The sequence below is a fragment of the Oratosquilla oratoria genome, chromosome 11 (genome assembly GCF_046742065.1).
Source record: "Oratosquilla oratoria isolate Oo_2021 chromosome 11, ASM4674206v1, whole genome shotgun sequence".
NCBI classification, from domain to species: domain Eukaryota; kingdom Metazoa; phylum Arthropoda; class Malacostraca; order Stomatopoda; family Squillidae; genus Oratosquilla; species Oratosquilla oratoria.
This window is the reverse complement of record NC_134787.1, coordinates 6,721,321-6,745,033: the sequence shown is the minus strand read 5'-3', so window position 1 is coordinate 6,745,033 and position 23,713 is coordinate 6,721,321. Positions and strand designations below refer to the sequence as shown.

Genomic DNA, 23,713 nt, shown 5'->3' with positions numbered 1-23,713 from the left:
CTTACTTGTATTGGAAATGGAGAGAGTGAGTGGTTCAAGGTAAAGGTGGGACTTCGTCAAGGATGCGTTATGTCACCCTGGCTGTTCAACTTGTACATGGATGGGGTGGTGCGAGAGGTAAATGCAAGGGTAGTGGGTCAGGGATTGGAGATGGTTAAAGTAAATAGAGAAAAGTGGGAGGTGGGCCAGCTGTTGTTTGCGGACGACACTGTGCTTGTGGCAGGATCGGAGGAGGGATTGAGGAAGTTGGTGACAGAGTTTGGGAGAGTGTGTGATAGAAGAAAGCTGAAGATAAATGTGGGTAAAAGTAAGGTGATGAGATGTACAAGGGGTGAAAGTGGCAGCAGACTGGAAGTGAGCATTGAGGGAGAGCAACTGGAGGAAGTGGATAGTTTTAGTTACTTGGGTGCAAGTGTGGCAGGAAAAGGTGGAGTGAAGGTGGAGGTAGAATGTAGATTGGGAGAAGCGAGTAAATGCCTTGGTGGATTAAAAAGTGTAATGAGGAATAGACATTTGGGAATGGATGCTAAGAGGAGACTGTATGAAGGAGTGATTGTGCCAACAGCACTGTATGGGGCAGAAACATGGAACATAAGAGAGGAAGAGAGAAGGAGTTTGAATGTGTTTGAGATGAGGTGTCTGAGAAGTATGATGGGGGTTACTAGGCTAGATAGAGTGAGAAATGAGGAGGTGAGGAGAACAGGAGTGGAAAGGGAGTTGGGAGATAGGGTTGATGAGAGAGTATTAGGATGGTTTGGACACATGGAAAGAATGAGTGAAGAAAGACTAGTAAAAGAGGTATGGAAGGCAGATGTGGAGTGAGTGAACATGAAGGGACATCCTAGGATGAGGTGGATGGATGGGGTGAAGGGGGCTTTGGGGAAGAGGGGAATGTCTGTTGAGGAAGGACGGGAGAGGACAGAAGACGGGTGAATGGAGAATGATTGTATATGGATGATGTTGTGATGCATGAGGTGGAATGGACGGGGGGATGGGGGGTGAGGTAGTATGTGTGAGCAAAATTTGACACAGCCCGAAGGGATTTCTCCCCGTCTTCTCCTTTTATGCATGAGGGGATGGAGAGGGGGGGTCGCCGATTTAATGAGGTGGCATTGCTGTGGATGTGCTGTGTCTTGCGACACTGCTTCTGACCCAGGGCAGTGGATAAGGTGCAGGGATGACCCGTCATCCAGGAGGTGCTAAGATAAGAGGGAGGGTGGAGGGGTGTGGAGTGTATTCAGGGATGGAATGGGTGGGAATGATTTTATGCCTTTTCCTTTTTGGCTACCTCCCTTGTAAGGGGGAAAAAGCATTGGTATATGTATATACAAAGAAGGTAGCAAAAACCAAAAGGCATAAAATCCACTCCCACCCATTCCATTCTCACATAATCCACTCCCATTCACCTCCCTCCCTCTTCTCTTGGCTCCTCCAGGATGATGGGTCATCCCTGCATCTTGTCCACTCCCCTGGGTCAGAAGGAATGTAGCAAGACACAGCACATACACAGCACAGCCATTTCATTTAATCAGCAACCCCCTCTCTGTCCCCTCATGCAGAAAAAGAGAATACGGGGAGAAATCCCTTCAGGCTGTATCAAAATATCATTCACACATACTCCCTCAGCCCCCATCCCTCACCCTTTCCCGTCTATGCATCACTCCCCCCTTTCATGTCTTTCCTCACTCATTACCCCACAAGCCCAAACCATCTCAGCACTCTCCAAGCAATCCCAACCAGCTCTTCCTCTACCCCTGTCTACCTAAACTCCATATTCCAAGTGACATGTACACACATCAAAATATGAAAATCAGTACCTTGACTACAAAGAATAGAGATGCTTTTATATTACTCCAGTCAATGTTTAACGTGTTTCCAACTTGACCTTACTTCAAGGTATTTACCTGGCATTGTTTGTTCCTGCTCCCACAAGACCCATGGCAAAAATAGCATTATGAGCTACCTCAGCATCTGTGTCATGTGAGAACTTGCTTAGGGTGTCTAAAATATTTAGTTTAGGATTGGATACAGAGATCATGCCAAGGGCAAGGGGTACTGCTCTCCGGATGACAGGTTCACAATATCGAAGGAGGTTTCCAAATGTGCGGAAGGACATTTCAGCTCCAATGTCTTCACCCATGGCAATCAGGGCAATACCTGCAACAGAAAGATAATTATCATTTTCTCTGGACATGTTTCCGAGTGTAAAAAAAAAAAAAAAAAAAAAAAAAAAAAAAAACAGCTAATTGCACATACATATATATACCAAGGGCTTTTTCCCCCTTACAAGGGAGGTAGCCAAAGTCTAAGGCATAAATCCACTCCCACCCATTTCATCCCCACATGCTCTACTCCCATTCACCACCCCTCCCTCCCTCTTCTCTTAGCTCCTCCCAGATGACAGGTCATCCCTGCATCTTGCCCTCTACCCTGGGTCAGAAGCAATGCAGCTAGACACAGCACATCCACAATGAGGCCACTTCATTTAAATAGTGACTCCCCCTTTCCGTCTCTTCATGCAGAAAGAGAGAAGACGGTGAGAAATCCCTTTGGGCAGCATCAAAATATCAATGACACATACTCCCTTACCCCCCATGCCCCACCCACTCCCTTCCATACATCACAGCATCATCCATACACAACCATTCTCCACTCACCCCTATCTTTTGTTTTCTCCCTTTCTTTCCCAATGCAGGGGTGATAACGGCTATTTGCAAAACATGAGGAAGATTGACTGAGGGTCAAGGGGGCAAAGGCCCGGGAAGCTCCCAGATTTTAGCATTTTCAAAGCATTTTTGAAGCCATTCTGAAGTAGATATGAACTACTTTTGAAACACCATGATCACAATAAATCTTATCCCCTGTGAATACCATTGCATGTCCACTTTATCTTAAAGTAATTATTGATGCAAGATACCATTGTTCTACAGAAGGGTGACTGCATTACAGTAATAACATGACTGATTGACTGAATGGAGCTTAACAAAAAAGTAAACTAATAGACCAAGTTGAGTCTAGAAAAATGGAGTAATGGAAAAAAATAGATGAATGTGTAATCCAAGTTCCAGCCACTGATGACTTTACCCACCAATGACTTTACCTAGACATTTCAGCCATTCATTCCACATTTGCCAATTACACTCGTATCTCTGTGAATATATGTGGCAGAAATTAAACAGAAATGAGGATTTGTTTAAAAAAATATTTGACACATCCCAGTTCCAATGAACTGCCAATAAATATTGTCATTTGGACGGACAGTCACAGTATAATAAAGTATCATCATTTCTCTATGAATAGAGACTTCCTCTACCACAGACAAAATGATGCGAGGCTCTGGTCCATAGAGGCGCCCCATATCCCTAAAGTATCAGCAGCACGCTACTGAGCACCTTTGGTTACACAATGACATGCAGCCAATAACCCAGACAGGGATAAAATAAAATATAGAGATAAAAATATTTATACCTAAAACTGCTACAGCCTGCTGCGAAGACAAATCTACTTCTTTGTCCTCAGTCTTCTCTTTGTCTTCTTTCTTGTCCTTTTCCTCCTTTTTATCCTCTTTTTTCTCCTTTTCCTTCTTTTCTTTCTGTTTTGTTTCTTCTTGGTCATAATGGTCAGTGCAGATGTGGAGCATCTCTTGCACCTGTCAGATCAAAGTTTATTTTGTTTTTATTGCAAAATACAATATTCTATGCATCCATTATCCATCATGGTTGGTGATGATACTACATACACACATACATATACCAAGGCTTTTTCCCCCTTACAAGGGAGGTATCCGAAGAAAAAGGCATAAAATCATTCCCACCCATTCCATCCCTAAATACACTCCACCCCCCTCCACCCTCCCTCTTATCTTAGCGGCAGTGGTAAAAAAATGATGGACATGATTGTGGTGATAATAAAGACTCAATGGTGGAGAGAAAATTGTGTACATAACACACTCTTACAATATGAACCCTTCTACAATCGGAATGTTCTACAAAAACAAAAAGAATTCTGAAACATGTGAAAAATATTGTGCCTATGCAACTGAAGATAATTAGCAAGAGAAGTGGGAAACTAATGGAAAAGCTTCTTACAATGTGGCTGGAACATGAGACAAAGGAAGGTAATGCTTAGCCTCATGTTGATTCAGGAAAGGGCTTTCATCTTCAATATCTTAAAAACTAAGGCTGGAGAAAATGCTGCATATGAAACTTTTACTGCAAGTTACAGGTGGTTTCATCGACATAAACATACAAATTTCCATCACATTGCATTGCAATTAGCAGTGAGTCAGCAAGCACAGACAAAGAGGCAGAAAAAATTCATTATCCTAAAGAAATAAATTGAAAAGGAGAGAGAGAGAGAGAGAGAGAGAGAGAGAGAGAGAGAGAGAGAGAGAGAGAGAGAGAGAGAGAGAGAGAGAGAGAGAGAGAGAGAGAGAGAGAGAGAGAGAGAGAGAGAGAGAGAGAGAGAGAGAGAGAGAGAGAGAGAGAGAGAGAGAGAGAGAGAGAGAGAGAGAGAGAGAGAGAGAGAGAGAGAGAGAGAGAGAGAGAGAGAGAGAGAGAGAGAGAGAGAGAGAGAGAGAGAGAGAGAGAGAGAGAGAGAGAGAGAGAGAGAGAGAGAGAGAGAGAGAGAGAGAGAGAGAGAGAGAGAGAGAGAGAGAGAGAGAGAGAGAGAGAGAGAGAGAGAGAGAGAGAGAGAGAGAGAGAGAGAGCGCCTATTTCGACCAAAAAGAGAAGACAATGCCAGGATCTAAAGCAGCTGCTAAAGATAGGCTAATGTTCATGGTGGGTGGCAACACTTCAAGAGACTTAAAGCTCAAACTTCTGTTACCATACTGAGCGGTGAATCCACAGCCCTTAAATTCATAGCCAAGAGCTTGCTACCAGTAATCTCAAGGCCTGGGTGACAGTGGCAATTTTCAAGGAGGGGGAAATAGGATTGGCAGGGCTGAAACAACTACACAATACATTTCACAAGCACCACCTATAGAATTGGGGGGAGGGGGGATAATGATAATAATAATACTCTAAACATCTAACAACCTATACCACACATTACCATAATTATGAACGAACAACTCAAATTGGATTTAGAAGAAGTAAAGGATTATAAAAAATTCTATCTATATACTGAGGGCTTCTTCCCCTTATAAGGGAGGTAGCCAGGTCATATGCACACACCCACTCTCACCCACCACTCTTGGTTATAACAAATCAAACAAGGAAAAGAAAAAAGAAGATAATATAAAGTGAAAATGAAGAAACCAAAATTAGAAAGGACCAAAAGGGTGGTTAAAGCTGGAAGAGGAATAAATGCAAAAGAGAAAATTTATCTATCTATATACGAAGGGCTTTTTCCCCCTTACCATAGAGGTAGCCAAGTCAAAAGGCATATACCCACTCCCTCTCACTTCATTCCCCTCCACCACTCTTGGTTATAACAAATCAAACAAGGAAAAGAAAAAAGAAGATAATATAAAGTGAAAATGAAGAAACCAAAATTAGAAAGGGCCAAAAGGGTGGTTAAAGCTGGAAGAGGAATAAATGCAAAAGAAAAAAAATATCTCTCTATATACGAAGGGCTTTTTTCCCCTTACCAGAGAGGTAGCCAAGTCAAAAGGCATATACCCACTCCCTCTCACTTCATTCCCATCCACCACCCTTTCCTCCCTCTAATCATAGCTCCTCATGGATGATGGGTCATCCTTATATCCCACCCACTGCCCAGGATCAGAAGCAATACAGCAAAACACAGCACAAAATAATGGAGCACCAAAAACAAGAAATAGATGTAGAAAAAGAAAAAGGTTTACAGAGAAATAAAGATATGTTGATGAAAGAAACAACAGACACAAGAAAATCTGATATAGCGACAGGATGGCAGGAAGAACACATACCGAAAAGAAAGATAAGAGAAATGAATGAAAAAATTTTGCTCCCTGTCTAGTTGTACTGCAGTGTGACATGGCCAATGAATGTTGATGTAAAAAGGTGTCTTTGGTGACAAGTGCCTCTGAAGAATCATTAGGTATCACTGGAATGACTTCATTTCAAACCAGAGACCATTCTGTGAGATTCAATCTAGGCCCATTACCAATATAACTTGTAAACATTAACTCTGGTTATATAGGAATGTGGCATGTTTACCTGATGGTGATTCCACTAATAAGGTTACCTCCCCAAGTGACAACACTGGGTTGACAAAATCATAAGGATACCCACAAGACTCAAATGTCAAATGAAGCTCCTGAGAGCTGTTTGTAATAAGCAGGAAGAATGTACAAGAGCTTGCATACTCTGAGTATGCTCCCAAATAACTGATGATATTTTAAAAAAGAATTGGGCAACTTAACTCACCTTCAAGACATTACCAGAGCCTGCATAAGCACAAACTTCTATCAAAGTTGATGTCATCTGACGGAATGGTGGTGGCAAAGTCTCAACAACAGAAATTAGCACTTCACATTTGTCTTGGCAACCTGAGAAAGCAAATACAAGTAGTAAAATGAACTGACAAAAAGAACATTTTTATCTATACCAATAAAAATTTTGAATCTGTTTTTATGTATACATCCCTATGACTGTCAGTTTTAGCAGATGTGTTACATATATACATATACCAAGGGCTTTTCCCCACTTACAAAGAAGGTAGCCAAAGTGAAAATGCGTAAATCCACTCGCACCCATTTCATCCCCACATATTCCATTCCCATTCACCATCCCTCTTATCTTGTCTCCTCCTGGATGATGGGTCATCCCTGCATCTCACCCACTACCCTGGGTCAGAAGCAATGCAGCAAGATACAGCATATCCACAGCAAGTCCGCTTTATTTAATTGGTAACCCCCCTCTCCGTCCCATCATGCAGACAAAGAAAAGATGGGGAGAAATCCCTTTGGGCTGCATCAAAATATCATTCACACATACTCCCTCATCCCCCACCCACTCCCTTTCATGCATCACAGCATCATCCATACACAACCGTTCTCCACTCACCCCTCTTCTGTCTTCTCCCATCCTTCCTCAACAGACATCACCCTCTTTCCAAATGCCCCTTTTACCCCATCCATCCATCTCATCCTTGGTCACCCCCTAATGTTCACTCCTACCTCTGCCTTCCACACCTCTTTTACTAATCTTTCTTCACTCAATCTTTCCATGTGTCCAAACCATTCCAATACTCTTTCATCAACCCTATATCCCAACTCCCTTTCTACCCCCACTCTCCTCATTTCCTTGTTTCTCACTCTATCCAACCTAGTAACCCCTACCATACACATTTAAACTCTTCCTCTATTCCTCTCTTATGTTCCATGTTTCTGTCCCATACAGTGCTGTCAACACAATCACCCCTTCATACAATCTCCTTTTAGCATCCATTTCCAAATATATCTCATTACACTTTTTAATCCCCCAAGGCATATACTGTACTTGCTTCTCTCAATCTACTTTCTACCTCTACCTCCACTCCTCCTTTTCCCGCCACATTCACCCCCCAAGTATCTAAAGCTATCAACTTCCTCAGTACAAGTCAAATTCTCATGTGTAGCATCGGCTGCCATATGTATAAAGTGTTACACTAATCGCATTATAAAATATAAAGTCTGCTGTATTACTTGTTTTCTTTTAACCTGAGTTATACTGTGTCTTGCGACACTGCTTCCGACCCAGGGCAGTGGGGGAGATGTAGGGATGACCCATCATTCAGGAGGAGCCAAGATAAGAGAGAGGGAAGGGGGTGGATGGGAGTGGAGTATATAGGGATGGAATAGGTGGGAGTGGTTTTTATACCTTTGTTTTTGGCAGCCTCCCTTGTAAGAGGGAAAAAGCCTATGGTATATGTATGTAATGATAAACACAGAAAGCATGATCGAAACAATTCACAGAATCCAGGGTTAACTCATATAAAACTACAAAAAATATATAATCAAGGCACTAATTGGTGCTGGCATCCTCACGTACCCACTCATGCCTCATGACGCTTAAGTAGGCGTCACTGTACTGAAGTGGGTAACACTCACTTCCAATTTACTGCCATCCTCCCCTTGTGCATCTCATCACCTTACTTTTACCCACATTTATCTTCAACTTCCTTCTTTTGCACACCTTCCCAAACTGTCACTAACTTCCTTAATCCCTCCCCTGACCTTGCTACAAGAGCAGTGTTATCAGAAGACAACAGCTGGCTTATCTCCCACTTTTCTCCATTTTTTTAACCATCTCCAATCTCTAGCCTGTTACCCTTGCATTTACCTCTTGCACCACCCCATCCATGACACATCCCTGGCAGAGTCCCACCTTCACCTCAACTCACTCACCCTCTCCATTTCTAATTCTAACACAAGACTCTACTACCCTCATAAAAATTCCTGACTGCTCTTAACAGCTTCCCTCCTATCCCATGTACCTGCAATTCCTCCTACAGTGCCTTCCTGTGTATTGTTATAAGCCTTTTCTAAATCCAGTGACTTGTGACACTGCCTCGGAGGTGCTATGATAAGAGGAAGGGTGGAAGGGAGTGGAGTGTATTTAGGGATGAAATGGGTGGGAATGATTTTATGCCTTTTTCTTTTTGGCTACCTCCCTTGAAAGGGGGAAAAAGCCTTGGTATATGAATGTATGTATGTATTAAGGCCCAAAATACATCCTTACCTTTTCCTAAGGCTTTCTCACATATCTGCCTTACAACAAAAATCTGATCCACACAACCACTGCCTGTCCTAAACTCACACTGTTCTTCACCATTTATTCCCTCCGTTCCTCTCCTAATTGTCTCGATCAAAACCATCCCATAAGCCTTCCCAACTACACTCAACAAAGTGATCCCTCTAAAACTACTACACTCACACTTGTCCCCTTTTCCCTTGTATAGTGGAACTATACAGGCACTCCTCCAGTCCTCTGGCACTTTACCCTCTTTTAGACAAATATTAACCACTTTGGTAAGATGACACCTATGTAGGTATCTTGAGGCACAAGTGGGTACATGAGGATACCAGCGCCGATATCTTAATTATATGTTTTTGTAGTACATCAGTCACCCCCAGATTCTGTGAACTGGTTTGATCACATTTCCTGTTTTTATTACTTTACTTTTACTTTTTAAAAGTAAAGTAACAATAAAAACAGGAAATGTAATCAAAACATGGAAAGAATGAGTGAAGAAAGACTAGTAAAAGAGATGTGGAACACAGAGGTGGAAGGAGTGAACATGAGGGGCCATCCTAGGATGGGATGGGGTAAAAGGGGCATTGAGAAAGAGGGGAATGTCTCTTGAGGCAGGATGGGAGAGAACAGAATATAGGGGTGAATGGAGAATGGTTGTGTATGGATGATGCTGTGATGCAAGAGGTGGAATGGGTGGGGGATGGGGGGTGAGGGAGTGTGTTGGAGAAATAAATTGACACAGCCCTAAGGGATTTCTCCCCATGTTCTCCTTTTCTGTATGAGGGGACGGAGAGGGTGGGTCGCCGATTTAATGTAGCAGCCTTGCTGTGGATGTGTTGTGTCTTGTGACTGCTTCTGACGCAGGGCAGTGGGTGAGATGCAGGGATGACCAGTCATCCAGGAGGTGCTAAGATATGAGGGAGGGAAGAGGGTGGAGGGGAGTGGAGTATATTAGGGATGGAATGGGTGGTAGTGGTTTTTATGCCTTTGTTTTTTTGGCTACTTCCCTTATAATGGGGAAAAAGCCTTTGGTATATGTATGTATCATTACTTTGAGTAAAAGAGAATGAGTAATACAGCGGTGACTTTACATTTTATAATGTGAGTAGTGTGATGAACTGTAATATGGCAGCTGATGCTGTGCATGAGAATTGGACATATACTGAAGTAGTTAAACAACCTCACCAGCCAGCTCATCACTGTACATACATACGAGTATACCAGGGCTTTTTCCCCCTTACAAGGGAGGTAGCCAAAAAGAAAAAGGCATAAAATCATTCCCACCCATCATTGTACCTTCTTTTTTAGACACTGCATGACACCCATCTAACCCAGGTGCCTTCCTTCCAAAACTTCTTTTTATTTCAATTTTTACATCATACTTACTCCATTTTATAGCTTTTTTGACTCCTTTATCTTATGTTTTCCTTCTTTTCTCTTTTATTTGTACCTCTCACATGTTTCTCTTATTGTATTTTGCAACCAATTGGTGAGTGCTCATTTCTTCTCTTCTACAACCTTCTTTCCTTTATCATCCCACCACTCACTACCCTTACTACTCTTGACTTCTCAGAACAACTTTCCCCCAATCCCATATATCTACAATACCTACCAAAGTGCCTTCCCGTCTATCATGTCATTAGCCTTTTCCAGATCCAAAGGCCCAAAAAACATCTTTACCTTCTGTTAAAACTTTCTCACATATCTGCCCTTACCACAATAACCCATACTGCTCATATATTACTCTCTCTGTTCCTCTCGTAATCCTCTCAATCAAAATACTCCCATAAGCTTTCCCAACTATTCAACAAACTGATCTCTCTAAAACAACTACAATCACATTTGTCCCCTTTTCCTTTGTAGAGCGTAACTATACAGACACTCCTCCTGTCCTCTGGCACTCTATCATTCCTTGGACATACATTAAACCACCTCACTAGCCACCCCACTATTACTGTACCATCCTTCTTCAGACACTACATGACACACATTTAACTCAGGTGCCTTACCTGCTCTCATTATCAAAACTACTTGTATCTCATCTTTTCTTATTTCTCCTCCATTCTCCTCTCCCATCACCATCATTTCCATAGTGCCTCCCTATCCTTCTCCACATTCAACAGCTCTCTAAAATACTCTGACCATCATCTCTTCTTCTGTTAACCTCTGTCAATCTGTGTCTTGATGCACTGCATTTGACCCAGGGCAGTTGGCAGATGCATGGATGACCCGTCATCCATGAGGAGGTGAGATGGGAGGGGTGAAAAGGGTGGGAATAGGTACGTTCCCCTGAATTAGCTACCTCCCTTATAAGGGGGAAAAAGTTCTTGGTATATAGATTCTCTGCTTGACTAACCTCCCCCTCATATCTTCCATTTCCTTCTAAAACATCTTTTTATTACAATATTTTCTGTCATACTCCTTCCCCATTTTACATCTGCTCTTCTTTTTGCCTCCTTTATCATATGTTTTGCTTCTCTTCTGTCAAACACTTACCCCATTTTACATTTGCCTCTCTGCCTCACCTTGCATTTTCCTTCCCTCTTGTTCACCTCTCATATACTTCCCTAGTTTTACCTTGCAACCAATCCTGTTACACTTACTTCTTCTCTGCCATTACTACCTTCACCTCCTCATCCCACCATTTGGTACTTTTCCCTCTGTTCCCTCCCACCTCATCCCTCATACATTCTTTATGCACTTTGTCACTTCCTCCTTGAAACTATTTTCTTGTCAAAAACATAATTCTATCCTTGAGGACAATATTGTGCCAAAGAGGTGCATAAAACTTGACTTCTTCAATATGTATCAAATATTCATGCACAAATGTTTGGCTGCCTGATGTATGATGATTTGATGATGCATCACAATACGAGTGTTATAAGATATAAAATCACAGTTGTAATATTTTCCTTTCTCTCGTTCTTCCACCCTGAATGTGGATAACCACAGAAAATGCAATCAAGCCTGTTCACAGAATACAGGGGTCACTCATCTAAACTACAAAATAAATATAATCAGGGTGCCGATTCCAGCCTCAGGACAATACATCTGTGTTTTTGTGTGCTAAAGGTTAAACAGTCAATATAACATACATGGCATTACTGAGAACAAGTCTATAACATGACAAAGGAGTTAAGTAATTCATTTCAAAGCAGAATACTATCAAAACAACAAATTTCTAAAGTTACACAAACCTAAGTACATAAGAGCAAGTCCTAGTGATATGAATCTGGCATATGTTTCCTTCAGTTCAACATCTGACTTGGCCAAGAGCACAGTGACAAGTGCATCAATCACCTCCTGGTTCATTGTGCCCACTGCAATCATACCACATGCCAAAGCTGCTACTGACTGCACCTCCAATGTGCTCTTGTCATCACTCAAAACAGGAAGGAGAACAGAAAGGACAGCATCTCGGTTACTGCCAGCGTAAGCCAAGCCAAGTCCTAGTACTGCCCCAATGCGCATAACCTGTAAGGAAGGTTTTCATCATGAAGTTGTGAAGAAGAAGAAGAAGAAGAAGAAGAAGAAGAAAAAAAATATATATATATATTATATATATATATAATATATATATATATATATATAAAGGAAACAAACGGGTGATGAATGGGAGTGGAATGGGTAACGAGGGGGGAGGGGGGGGGGGCAAGCCTCTTGGTCTATAGATATTCACAAGCATTTTTACAGATGTTAATTATAGAAACTTAAAAAAAAAATATAAACGGTAAGAGCAAGAATGTATTGTTCTGAGTAATGTAACCATAGCATTGATTTTTGTTTGTTTGTGCTACATTATCACATTCCTCTGGTTCTGCTGTAAAACCTTAAAAGCTGCAAAGGTGGTTAAAATACTGATACTAAAAACAAAATTATATAGTAAAAATTATTAAAAAGTACTTGAAATATAAATATATAAAAGAAAATCAAACCAATGCCTAAGGTATCCTTTGCAGGAGTGCCATGGTTCCCAATTAACATGCAACAACCATCAGATGGTCCAATTAATCACTCAAGGAAGAGATATTGTATTATGTCTGGGTTTAAGATTTCCCTTGGTCTTCCCTAAAAGGTGAAGTTCACACAAGTAAAAATACATGTGTGTGTGTGTGTATTTATACATACATACTTACCATTGTTTTATGACAAACAAAATCTGACAAAAGAGCCAGAGCTGGGTCACATTCATTGCGTACACCACTGTTGACAATGCCACAGGCAAGAAGAGCACCAGCCTTAATAAAATCTTCAGAGGAGTATAGATATTTGTCAATCTGTGTAAGACCTCCATCTACATCCCACAAAAGTATAAGTCCTAAGGAAGCTGTAGCACTCAGCATACCTGCAAAGAAGTAGAATTTTTTTTTCTGAAAATATCTCGTAAGTAAAAAAAAATAATAATAATAATTCTACAGCAATCAAATCATCAGTTCTTGGCCAACCCAAAAATAGAAAATTGGGAAGTGGGATGAAATTCAAGGTTTTGCAGAAACATATCACTCTCATAAAGCTGCATCCAGCTCATTAGTAAACTTGTTTCTGTCCTCGACCAAATCAGTTCTGGAACATTTTTCTAGAACAGATTGTGGTAAAAAATTTAGGTTCTACTGTATTAAGTCAATAATCCTTCCAGGAATCCCATAGGGTCTACAGAAGATCCCAGAACACTCCACAATGCAATGAGTCAAACACCCTCTGAGATTAACATAAGATGAAAGATTCAAATTGCCCCACATGCAACCACCACACAGAGGGTACAGCACACCTGGTACAGTGAGTCCTTCTTATACGGTAATTCTTTATCCGGTAAATTCAAAGTTATGGTATTTGGTAATTACTACCCTCGATTCTATTAACAGTAAGAAAAATTCACAGATACGGTATCTGCTCGTGTTTTGAAGAGGAAAGAGCAGGGAGGAGGTACATCTGCCATATCCTATTATTATATGTTATAATGGGTTTGGTATACGGTAAGTTCAATTTGCGGTAAGGTTTACAGGAACGCATATGTACCATATAATGAGGACTTATTGAACTCCAATGCCTCACACTAACAATCCCTAGACAACAACACAATACATCTTCCCTAAGTGGCTTATGGTCCAGCCTGGAGGCTTTTGCCAGTTAACTGAAGGATGCAGATCTTTTGTATGAGAGACCAGGGGCAATGGACTGATTGACATCTGCTCTGCTCTTTTCTTTCCTCACCATAACTTATGCTTTTCCTCTTTTCTTGTCTCTCATCTGCTGAGGAAGCTTGCTGGCTGAGTGGGTTAGGGCGTCATTACTTGTGGGGAAGGTCGAGGGGATGGCGGTTCGAATCCTGCCACCAGTGAAGTTGAACCAAGGGCATGGTTCATTAAATTCCACACTACAAAGCCCTCTGTGAGGGCCACCATCCTAGCCTTCCGATAGGTGGGAGTTTGTGATGTTAAACCATATCATCATCATCTCCTTCACTAGTTCTTCCTTGGAGCCAATCCATATTCTTGCTCCTTGACTTCGACCACCACCTTCACCTCTTCATCCCAACATTCACTACTTTCTCTTCTATTCGCTCCCATCCTCCCCTATCCCTCGTATCATCTTTGCACATTGTCACTTCCTTCCTGAAACATAACCAATGTTCTACTACTCCAACTTTCCCTTTATACCTCACCACCTCCCACACTTCCCTCATCTTCTCCTGGTATTTTTCTTCTTTTTCTTCTCAGAACCTCTCTACCTCCCATCCTTTTCTTCCTCCACTTTTTGTCCACTCTTGAGTCTCCATCCACCAAAAAATTATAACACTCCCCTGAAAACATGAACTCTTTCTATCCTGTTTTTTTTTTAACGAGTGAAGAAAGACTAGTAAAAGAGGTATGGAAGGCAGATGTGGAGGGAGTGAACATGAGGGGACGTCCTAGGATGAGGTGGATGGATGGGGTGAAGGGGGCTTTGGGGAAGAGGGGAATGTCTGTTGAGGAAGGAAGGGAGAGAACGGAAGACAGAGGTGAGTGGAGAATGGTTGTATATGGATGATGTTGTGACTGCATGGGGGGTGGGGTAGTATGTGTGAGTATATTTTGACGCAGCCCGAAGGGATTTCTCCCCGTCCTCGCCTTATATGCAAAGGAGAGACGGAGAGGGGGGGGTCGCCGATTAAATGAAGCGGCCTTGCTGTGGATGTGCTGTGTCTTGCGACACTGCTTCTGACCCAGGGCAGTGGGCAGGGTGCAGGGATGACCCGTCATTCAGGAGGTGCTCAGATGAGAGGGAGGGTGGGAGGGGTGTGGAGTGTATTTAGGGATGAAATGGGTGGGAGTGTTTTTATGCCTTTCCCTTTTTGGCTACCTCCCTTGGAAGGGGGAAAAAGCCTTGGTATATGTATGTATGTACTACATATTCTATTAAAGCCTTATCAACCACCCTTTCCTATGGGCATTTACTTTCTGAACACATCTACATCATCATCTCTCCACTAATGTTTTTACCTGCCAATCTCATCCCATTTACTCTCATATGTACCACAATATACACATTTAATTACCTAATTTTTAGGGTCCTGGTTGAGTTTCTCCTATAAACTCTTATAATTTGACTTCTTGTGGATGAACACACAGAAAGATACCATCACTCTGTCCCACTTAGTTGCTTTTTATGACATACATGGGAAATACAGTGGCAAAATTCTTTGCCCCCTACCAAATGGGTAATGTAACCTATAAAATCTTAGTACTATGAAGTCTTTGGTGTCACTCTTACCATGCTCCTTATTTTTGTGAAGCCAAGTATTGCCATCCTCAGTCAAGAGTCTATCTGTTCCAAATGCAGCATTAACAAAACCATTGACAAATGAAGAAGCAAGATTCTGTCGAGCTGAATCCACTTGGCCAGGTACAAATGAAGGTCGATTATTTTCTAAATGAGATTTATAAATATCTTCAGGAGTTTTGGGATCCATAATATCCAGCTGAAATAAACAAATTCCTTGAATAAGTCTTAGATTCTTCACAAATCAATGCAGGTTAAGTTTCACCTATATGCCAAAAGGCTTTGTTCCACTTATAAGAGGAGGTGGCTGAATCAAAGCATACACTCAATTAAGTTCCCTACTTATTCCTGTCTTTCACCCTTTAAACTCACCTCTAACCCACCACCATAACCTCTTGTACATATATCTCATCACGTTACTTTTTCCCACATTTACTTTCAGTTTTCTCTGCTCACATACCCTCCCTGACTCCTTCAGTCCATCCTCACTCAGCTAAGAGTGAACTGTCATCTTCCATTAACCCCTTCCATATGGTGCCGCACACGTAGGCGTCATGGACTTAGATCTCGGTGGCAGCAGCCAATGCCAGCCGTACGACGTGTCGTAATAATACTCGCATCATAAAATATAGTCACCGCTTATATCGATCGTTCTCTCTTCACCCGTGAATTTTGATAACCATAGAAAATGCGATTACAAAAGAATTAGAAAGAATGTAATTATGGAGGGGCGACTACAATAAATATAATCAAGACGCCGATATGGCAGCCTCGCGAATACACTCGCTCCCCATGACGCCTACGTGTGCGGCACCGTATGGAAGGGGTTAATAACAACTGGCTCACCTCCCATTTTCATCTATTTTAATACACAAAATGGCCATTCAATGCAAACCCCAGCAAAATCCTAGTGTGTTCCTTCCATCTAGGTAACCATAGAGATGAGAAGGACCTGAACATTATAAGGAATGACACCATCCTGAAAAATGTCCCCACACCCGTATAACTTGGCATGACCTTGGACTGGAAACTAAACTTCCGATAACACAAAGAAATTAAGGTCTTGCTGGCTACCTCTCTTATAAGAGGTAAAAACCCTTCAGGGGTGTAGGTAAAAGGAAATATTACTTGGGTGCCAGCTGTACAAAAACATGAATCTAATAATCTAATGAACATTTAATGGTAAATATTTTCAAGAATATTACCTCTCTGGCTAAGGAAAGGAAATGGTTGTTGAGGTGAGTGTTTGACAAAATGTCAATGTAATCATCATAGTCATCTGTGTCTTCTGGCAACTCTAGGAAGACCTGTTGTCTGCCCAGCATGTAAGCCATCTGCATCTTCACCTGAAAAATAAAATGAAATCAATCAATTAATAAGATAAAAAATTCACCACAACCTTTGGCTCTGGAGTTTCCCAGAGGCTGTCCCCGGTACAATGGGCTAGGATCCAATTAACCATGAATTGAATTCAACCCATTAATGTCTGATAACAGATGTTCCTCAAGTTCCTCATGCTTAGTCTTTCTCCAAGAGTTCATCCATTCATTTTGCTTTGTACACTTTTTGCCTGTCTTTCCTCATCCATTCTTTCCAAATCCGTATACCACCTTCACAATTTTTAATGATCTCTTCTGACAGTTTAACCCCCCATTCTATACCTTACTACCATGGATACAGCGAGAAATGTGGAACAAAAGCAGGATATGGAGGTGGAAAGAAATATCAGCTTCAGATAATCAGTGCTGAGGTGATTTGGGCAAAAAGGAAGAATGTGTGAAGAATGACTAGTAAAAAGAATATTAAGAGCAGAAGTGAACAGTGTGAACTTGAAGGTAAGATCATGAACGAGATGCAGGGATGGGCAGCCTTGGATACTCAATGAATGTCTGTTGAGCAGGAATGGCAGTGCAAAAGATACATGGAAGGAGACTATGACTGGATGAAAGGATGATATGACCACATAGAATTGTCTCATCAGTTCCACAAGGTATTCTGAGAGGACAAGGAGGGGGTTCATCACACAATAAAGCTATCTGACCCTACTTTGGAAGCACTGTGCTTTGCTGTGCTGCCTTTGACCTGAGCAGTGTGGTACTGGAAAGGGATAACCCTTCACCCACAAGGTGTTGTAATAGGCTGGGTGGTAAATGGGCATTAAAGTACAGAAAGTGGGTGTGTATTTTCACTCGGCTGCCCATGTTCCATAATACATACATTCATACACAGTATACATACTGTGAAGCAGCTGCCTCACTGGTGATGCATAAGTAGCATCGGTGCCTCGGAAGGTCTCCTGGGACTGAACACCTGGTAGTCACCAGCTGCCTCGAGGTCATGACCCAGCCACATAGGGCTGGACAAAATGAGTCTCCCGGAACACATGCAGCCCCCAGCTGTGCTGAGCATCTCCCAAGGGACAGTTAATGAGGGGATCATGACCTGATCCTGATGAATATAAGGAATCACCGGGATTTCACCAAGGACAGATGACCTCGGGAATCAAGGGAGGAATCTCCCGCCATCTTTCCCACTGTGACAGATGGCCTTTGGACTGAGGAACCTATCTCCAGCCACCTCTAGCACCAAGACTTTGCCTAGGACAGCCCTGTCTCCTCCTCCTCCTTTCCCCACTCCTCCCACTGCCAGAAATGAGCTTATTTATCTGATTCATAGGGACCCAACTATAAACAAACTAACAAAACTTTCCAGTTTGCCTTCAGCCAGGCCCACGTCCCCTACAGTTGACAGTTGACAGTGGTGCTGTACGGACGTGTCCGAGTCCTGTCGCAGATCTGACTAGGCGCTAGGTAGCAGCCAGGGTCAGCTTGTTGACCCATAACCCTATTTCTAAGCTTGAGATACAAAAACAATGTGCGGTCCAGCTTTGCAAAATCTCTCACCCTCATATCGATACACACCTAGTCAAATGTATACGTGGAAACGAGGGTGTGGTTATCCACCAAGTTCAGTGATTCAAAGCTTAAAAAACATGAAACTTTTTCGCAATCGTGGCCGACGCGGTGGCTCAAAAATTACCCGAACAGTGCCTGTGATTACAAATAAAAGAAGTGCAACCAAAAAACGAAAAGTCGAGCCAAGACAACGAATTCTCAATGAAGTTCCACGCGTTTGGTACAGCCTACCCTCCATCATACTATCTAATGTTACCTCATTAGCCAACAAAATGGAAGAAGTGATTGAATTAGTGCGCTCCACAGACTGTGATGTGATGGCAATTACGGAAGCGTGGCAAATAATTCCCGAAGTGTGTAACATAGAAAATTTTGTACTTTTTCACCATCTCAGAGTAAACCGCAGAGGCGGTGGTGTGGCATTGTATTGTCGAGCTGACCTCAACCCCTTACACCTTAGGGTTGACATACCAGAGGGAGTCGAGGCTTTATGGGTCAAACTCACACCCCGTTTCCATCCCCGCCACACCGCCTCTATTATAATGTGCGTCATATACCACCCTCCTCGTGCCAACACTGCCCTTCTCCTCAACGATCACATCATTGAAACTACTGACTCCCTCCGCTTAAGGTTTCCTGCTGCCAAATTAGTTGTGTGCGGGGACTTTAATCGTCTGGACACTAGTGATATTTTACACCATTTAAATCTCAAGCAGGTAGTGACCTTTCCCACCCACGACCAAACAACCCTTGACCTAATTATGACTGACATGGCGCAGCTGTACTCTACCCCCAGACCTCTCCCCCCCATCGGTAAGAGCACGCACCTCACCATCCAATGGTCCCCAGCCCCTAGTGCAGCCATTCACAGGATTAAAGTAACCAGACAGCACCGCCCTATGCCTGATTCCGCCATGAGGGAATTTGGCAGGTGGATAGTGGAACATCCCTGGCCAGAGGTTCTCAACGTTGAAGACGTGGAGACCAAGTGGACAAATTACTCCACCACCACAATTGAGGCCTTTCACCACTTCTTCCCTGTAAAGGATTTCTCTGTCCATCACTCTGACGCTCCTTGGATGACACCACATATCAAACGTCTCATCAAACAACGCAACAAGGCATTTTACACCGACCGAGCCCAGTTCAGGTTCCTGAGGAATAAGGTCATCAGAGAGATCATTACCGCCAAATCCTCTTACTACCCAAACAAATTGCAACACCTCAAACAGCAACGCAATAACACTCAGTGGTTCAGCAAGATCAGGGCTCTCTGTGGCCTGCAGGGTAACAAGACCCCCCACCTCCCTTGCATCTCGCACCTGTCACCTGACCTAGCAGCCCAGGAGATCAACTCCCACTTCGCCTCTATCTGTCAGACATTACCCCCTCTCGACCCTTCCCGCCTACCTGCCTACCTCCCTTCCCCCTCACCCCCCATTCAAGTTCAAGTTTCCGACGTAGCTACTAAGCTGGGTAAACTCAAACAAAATAGATCCACAACCCCCTCTGACCTTCCTATTAAAATCTACAAGGAATTTGCCCCTGAACTTGCCCTCCCACTCTCCTCCATAATTAATGCCTCTTTAAGCCAAAACACCTGCCCCAGCAACTGGAAAATATCATATGTTACTCCCATCCCCAAAACCCTCAGCCCACAATCACTAAGTGACCTTAGGCCCATCGCCATCACCCCTATCCCAAGCCTTATATGTGAAGATTTGGTTTTTAACTCCGTTTACAGCAACATAAAACACTCAATAGATGCACAACAATTTGGCAACATGAAATCCTCCTCTACCACTCACTGTCTCATTGACCTACTCAACTTCCTTCACAGCAACCTAGACAAGCGTAACACATCCCTAGCTGTTACCTTTGTAGACTTCAGGAAGGCCTTTGACCTTGTTGACCACAATGTTGTTCTCTCTAAAGCCATCCAACTGGGGATCCAGCCCCACCTAATAGCATGGCTGGCAGATTTCCTCACCGGACGACGGCAGGCGGTCAGGTACCAAGGGTCAACTTCCCCCCTCCTCCCTTTAACTTGTGGGGTCCCCCAGGGTACCAAAATGGGTCCCCTATGCTTCCTCATCCTTATCAACGACGCCCTCATGGACACTCCTCACAGATGGAAGTACGTGGATGACAGCACCGTAGGCATCCCCATCAACACCAGGCGGCCTGATTACGCACCACTACAAAACACCCTGAACAAGCTCATGATGTGGACGGAAAACAACAACGTCACAATCAACACCAACAAGACCGTAGTGATGCACTTCTGTACCTCCACCCAAGCAGTACCTCCTCCACAACTTTCATTGGGCCCTCACCCCCTCCAATTGGTGCAATCCAACAAGATCTTGGGCATCACACTCGATGCTCAATTAAATTGGAACCAACATATCACCAATATAGTCAGGACAGTGTCTTACAAACTGTATATGCTGAGTAGGTTAAAATCACTAGGAACACCTACATCTGAGCTACAGGAGGTCTACAAAACTTTCATACTCCCCACCCTCATGTATGCCTCACCAGCCTGGTGCAGCTCACTTACCCTCACACAGAGACAAAAGCTGGAGAGGGTACAAAAGAGAGCGTGCAGGATCATCCTGGGCGTGGAGTACAGCAGCTACGACCATGCTCTTACCACCCTTACTCTATCTAGGGTGTCCCAGCTGCACGGGGAGGCACTAAGGAAATTTGGGGAAAGCCTGCTTTCCCACCCTAGACACCGTCACCTCCTCCCTCCTGATGCTCCACCAACTCGCCACGCCACTAGACACATAAATAGACTCATACCAATCAAAGCGCCAAGGACAGACCGCTACAAAAACAGTGCTATCCCATCTATTGTGCACATAATTAACTCATTGTAAAATTGCTCCATGTATATATTCCAAGTTTTATATCTTTAATCAACTTTTCCAATGTAATATTGTCAGTGTACCACTGTAATAGAAATAAACCTTTTATTATTATTATTATTATTATTATTACATTCCTGACATCTGGCTGTTCAATGTTGGGGCCCCAATTCCAGCTCTGCTGACAACGAGCTGCCCAACTAACATCAGCTCAACTGTCTGCCAGCCTGCATGGCAGCCTCCAGCTGCTCTGCCGCTGCTGCAGCTTGTCTGCCGGATTCTCTTATATCATAGGTACTGGCAGTCACAGTATGACATTTGACCCTGGTCCACTCCAAAGCTGCCAGCCTGGTCAGTACAATGTCTGACTGCTGAGTACTGTACTGCATCGTTTTGTGGTCTACCCCCACCACCACTAGATCATTTAGCACACTAGAGCTATGAGTGACCTCTCATATGACCTCAAAATATCTGAAGTCGTATCTCCTGAATGGTTGTTCAGATTGACCTTTAAATTTCAGAAATGTGTTTAAAGCCCTATCTAAAAAACAAATTTCAGCCAAATCATAGAGATGCAGGTGTTAATTTGATTTTTTTGTTGATCTCACAGAGAATGCCCCTTATTTGAAAAAATGTTAGGATGTATAGCTTTCCATAAAGAAGTGTAGACTATCAAACAAGATGGAAGAAATATAATCTAAGCCAACATCATAAATTTAATTAAAAAAAATTAATGAATGGAGGCAGAGATGGGACTTCATGAGCACAGCTCCAACCCTGTATAATAAGTCCATCAATCAACTATTATCTTCAGTTTCACATGTGGAAAACTAACATCCCCACCGATCTTTCTGGGAAGGAAATTTGGACTATTTCTGTCACCTGCTTAAAGTTGTAGGGAGAGGAAAACAGTCACCAGCTGTCAGCTCTCTATATGTGAAAAAGTAAGAAATACAGCTAGAGATGATAAAAGATCTTGGGAGTCTGAAGACTAAGTGTCAGCCCATCATGGCTGCACCCTCCTAAGGGGGTTGATGAATTTGGAAGTGGGCAATTTTGCTGTCCATCTTGCAAGCCCACAACATGCAGGGACCCATCATTAGTTCCCTCACCCCCCCCCCACCCCCTATACCATAACTAGGTCAACAACACACACACAGACATCAAAAGAATCATGTCAAACCTAATTAGCATTGTTAAAAAAAAAAACTACAATCACAAATCACATTGCTCACAGGCATAATCTTATCTCACCTAAACAGATTCAACAACAAACACCATCACTGGGGTAAAGAATTGATATAAAGACTCACCAGCTTGTCTGAACATTCTTGAAAAAGTGTTTCTATAAGGCCATGATCCTGTAACTGAAGTGCTAGCCTCATGGCCTGCGGATGTTGCTTGAACTTTCGGTACAATGACAAAGCTGTACGAAGTAAATTGGTGTTTTCTGGCTCAGGTACATATGGAACACAGCTAAAACAAAAATATTTCTTCAGTCAATTGTTGAGACTCAAGAAATTTATCAATTTCATCAACTTTAACAAATGCAAGTTTATGTATTCGCACAAACAAAACTTCCCATATAAAAACAATTTCCCAATTTCCATGCCTCGTTTATTTTGCATGTTTTACTCTCTTCAACATATCAAGTTATCTTGTAAACTGTATGTTAACACCATAGGATTCTATTTGGATGAAACAAACTAGCCTTAATGAAAACCATCCTCTTCAAGCCAGGGTCTGTCCCTCTACTAAATCAAAATAATCTGGTACTAACCAGAACAAAACATATCTTACAATACTCACCTGGTCAGGTACAGGCAAACTCTTTGGTGTGCATCTTGGTCAACATAATTCTCGGTTTCCAGAATGTCCAGCCGTTCCATCTCCATGAGGAGGTCACAAGCCTCAGCCTCAGCATTATGTTGCATATGGTACGGTACAATCACCTTGGCCTCCCTAATCAAGTCTTCTTTTTTATCATCATCATCTTCTCCCAGTGTTTCCCACTCTTGTGCGATCTCACCGGCCAAATGCCTAATCGTGAAAAATGTGTACTTATAAGTAACAACTGAACCAGCGGTGGTCCTATTACGTATGTTTAAAATCCATCAATAACATTACATTCCAAGATGTATCCTTGACATGCTGGCATTTATATCTAGACTGGGCCCAAGATCTTCCTTTGATCAATTTTGACTATTCTTCCACTCACTTTACGATAGGAGAACTATCAACCAATAACTGCTATCCACACCCCAGACAGGGGTGAATAGAGAATGGTTGTATATGTATGATGTTGTGATGCATGAGGTAGAATGGGCGGGGTATGGGGGATGAGGTAGTATGTGTGAGCAAAATTTGATGTAGCCTGAAGGGATTTCTCCCTGTCTTCTCCTTCTCTGCATGGGGAGACAGGGGGGGGGGGGGTCGCCCATTTAATGAAGCAGCCTTGCTGTGGCTGTGCTGTGTCTTGCAACACTGTTTCTGACCCAGGGCA

General features: G+C 42.7%; 2 protein-coding genes across 2 annotated transcripts in view; one reads left to right on the top strand and one right to left on the bottom strand.

Moving 5' to 3' along the window:
* Rpn1 (regulatory particle non-ATPase 1) overlaps positions 1-23,713 on the bottom strand; it is a 43,922-nt gene that overhangs the window by 6,113 nt on the left and 14,096 nt on the right. Inside the window, exons 4-12 of the mRNA XM_076192282.1 lie at positions 23,020-23,250; positions 22,524-22,686; positions 16,628-16,768; positions 15,414-15,621; positions 12,800-13,008; positions 11,861-12,137; positions 6,354-6,475; positions 3,469-3,649; positions 1,905-2,157 (exon numbers count right to left, since the gene is read on the bottom strand). Of these exons, the coding sequence (XP_076048397.1) occupies positions 1,905-2,157; positions 3,469-3,649; positions 6,354-6,475; positions 11,861-12,137; positions 12,800-13,008; positions 15,414-15,621; positions 16,628-16,768; positions 22,524-22,686; positions 23,020-23,250 (1,785 nt within the window). The remainder of the gene's footprint in view (positions 1-1,904; positions 2,158-3,468; positions 3,650-6,353; positions 6,476-11,860; positions 12,138-12,799; positions 13,009-15,413; positions 15,622-16,627; positions 16,769-22,523; positions 22,687-23,019; positions 23,251-23,713) is intronic.
* Positions 18,307-21,283, top strand: LOC143029442 (uncharacterized). The gene has a single exon (XM_076192088.1). The coding sequence runs from the start codon at positions 18,352-18,354 to the stop codon at positions 21,220-21,222; it is 2,871 nt and encodes a 956-aa protein (XP_076048203.1). The 5' UTR covers positions 18,307-18,351; the 3' UTR covers positions 21,223-21,283.

Bases quoted from the DNA above. Each gene is read 5' to 3' on its own strand.
- LOC143029442 (XM_076192088.1), top strand. From the start codon at position 18,352: ATGTATACGTGGAAACGAGGGTGTGGTTATCCACCAAGTTCAGTGATT.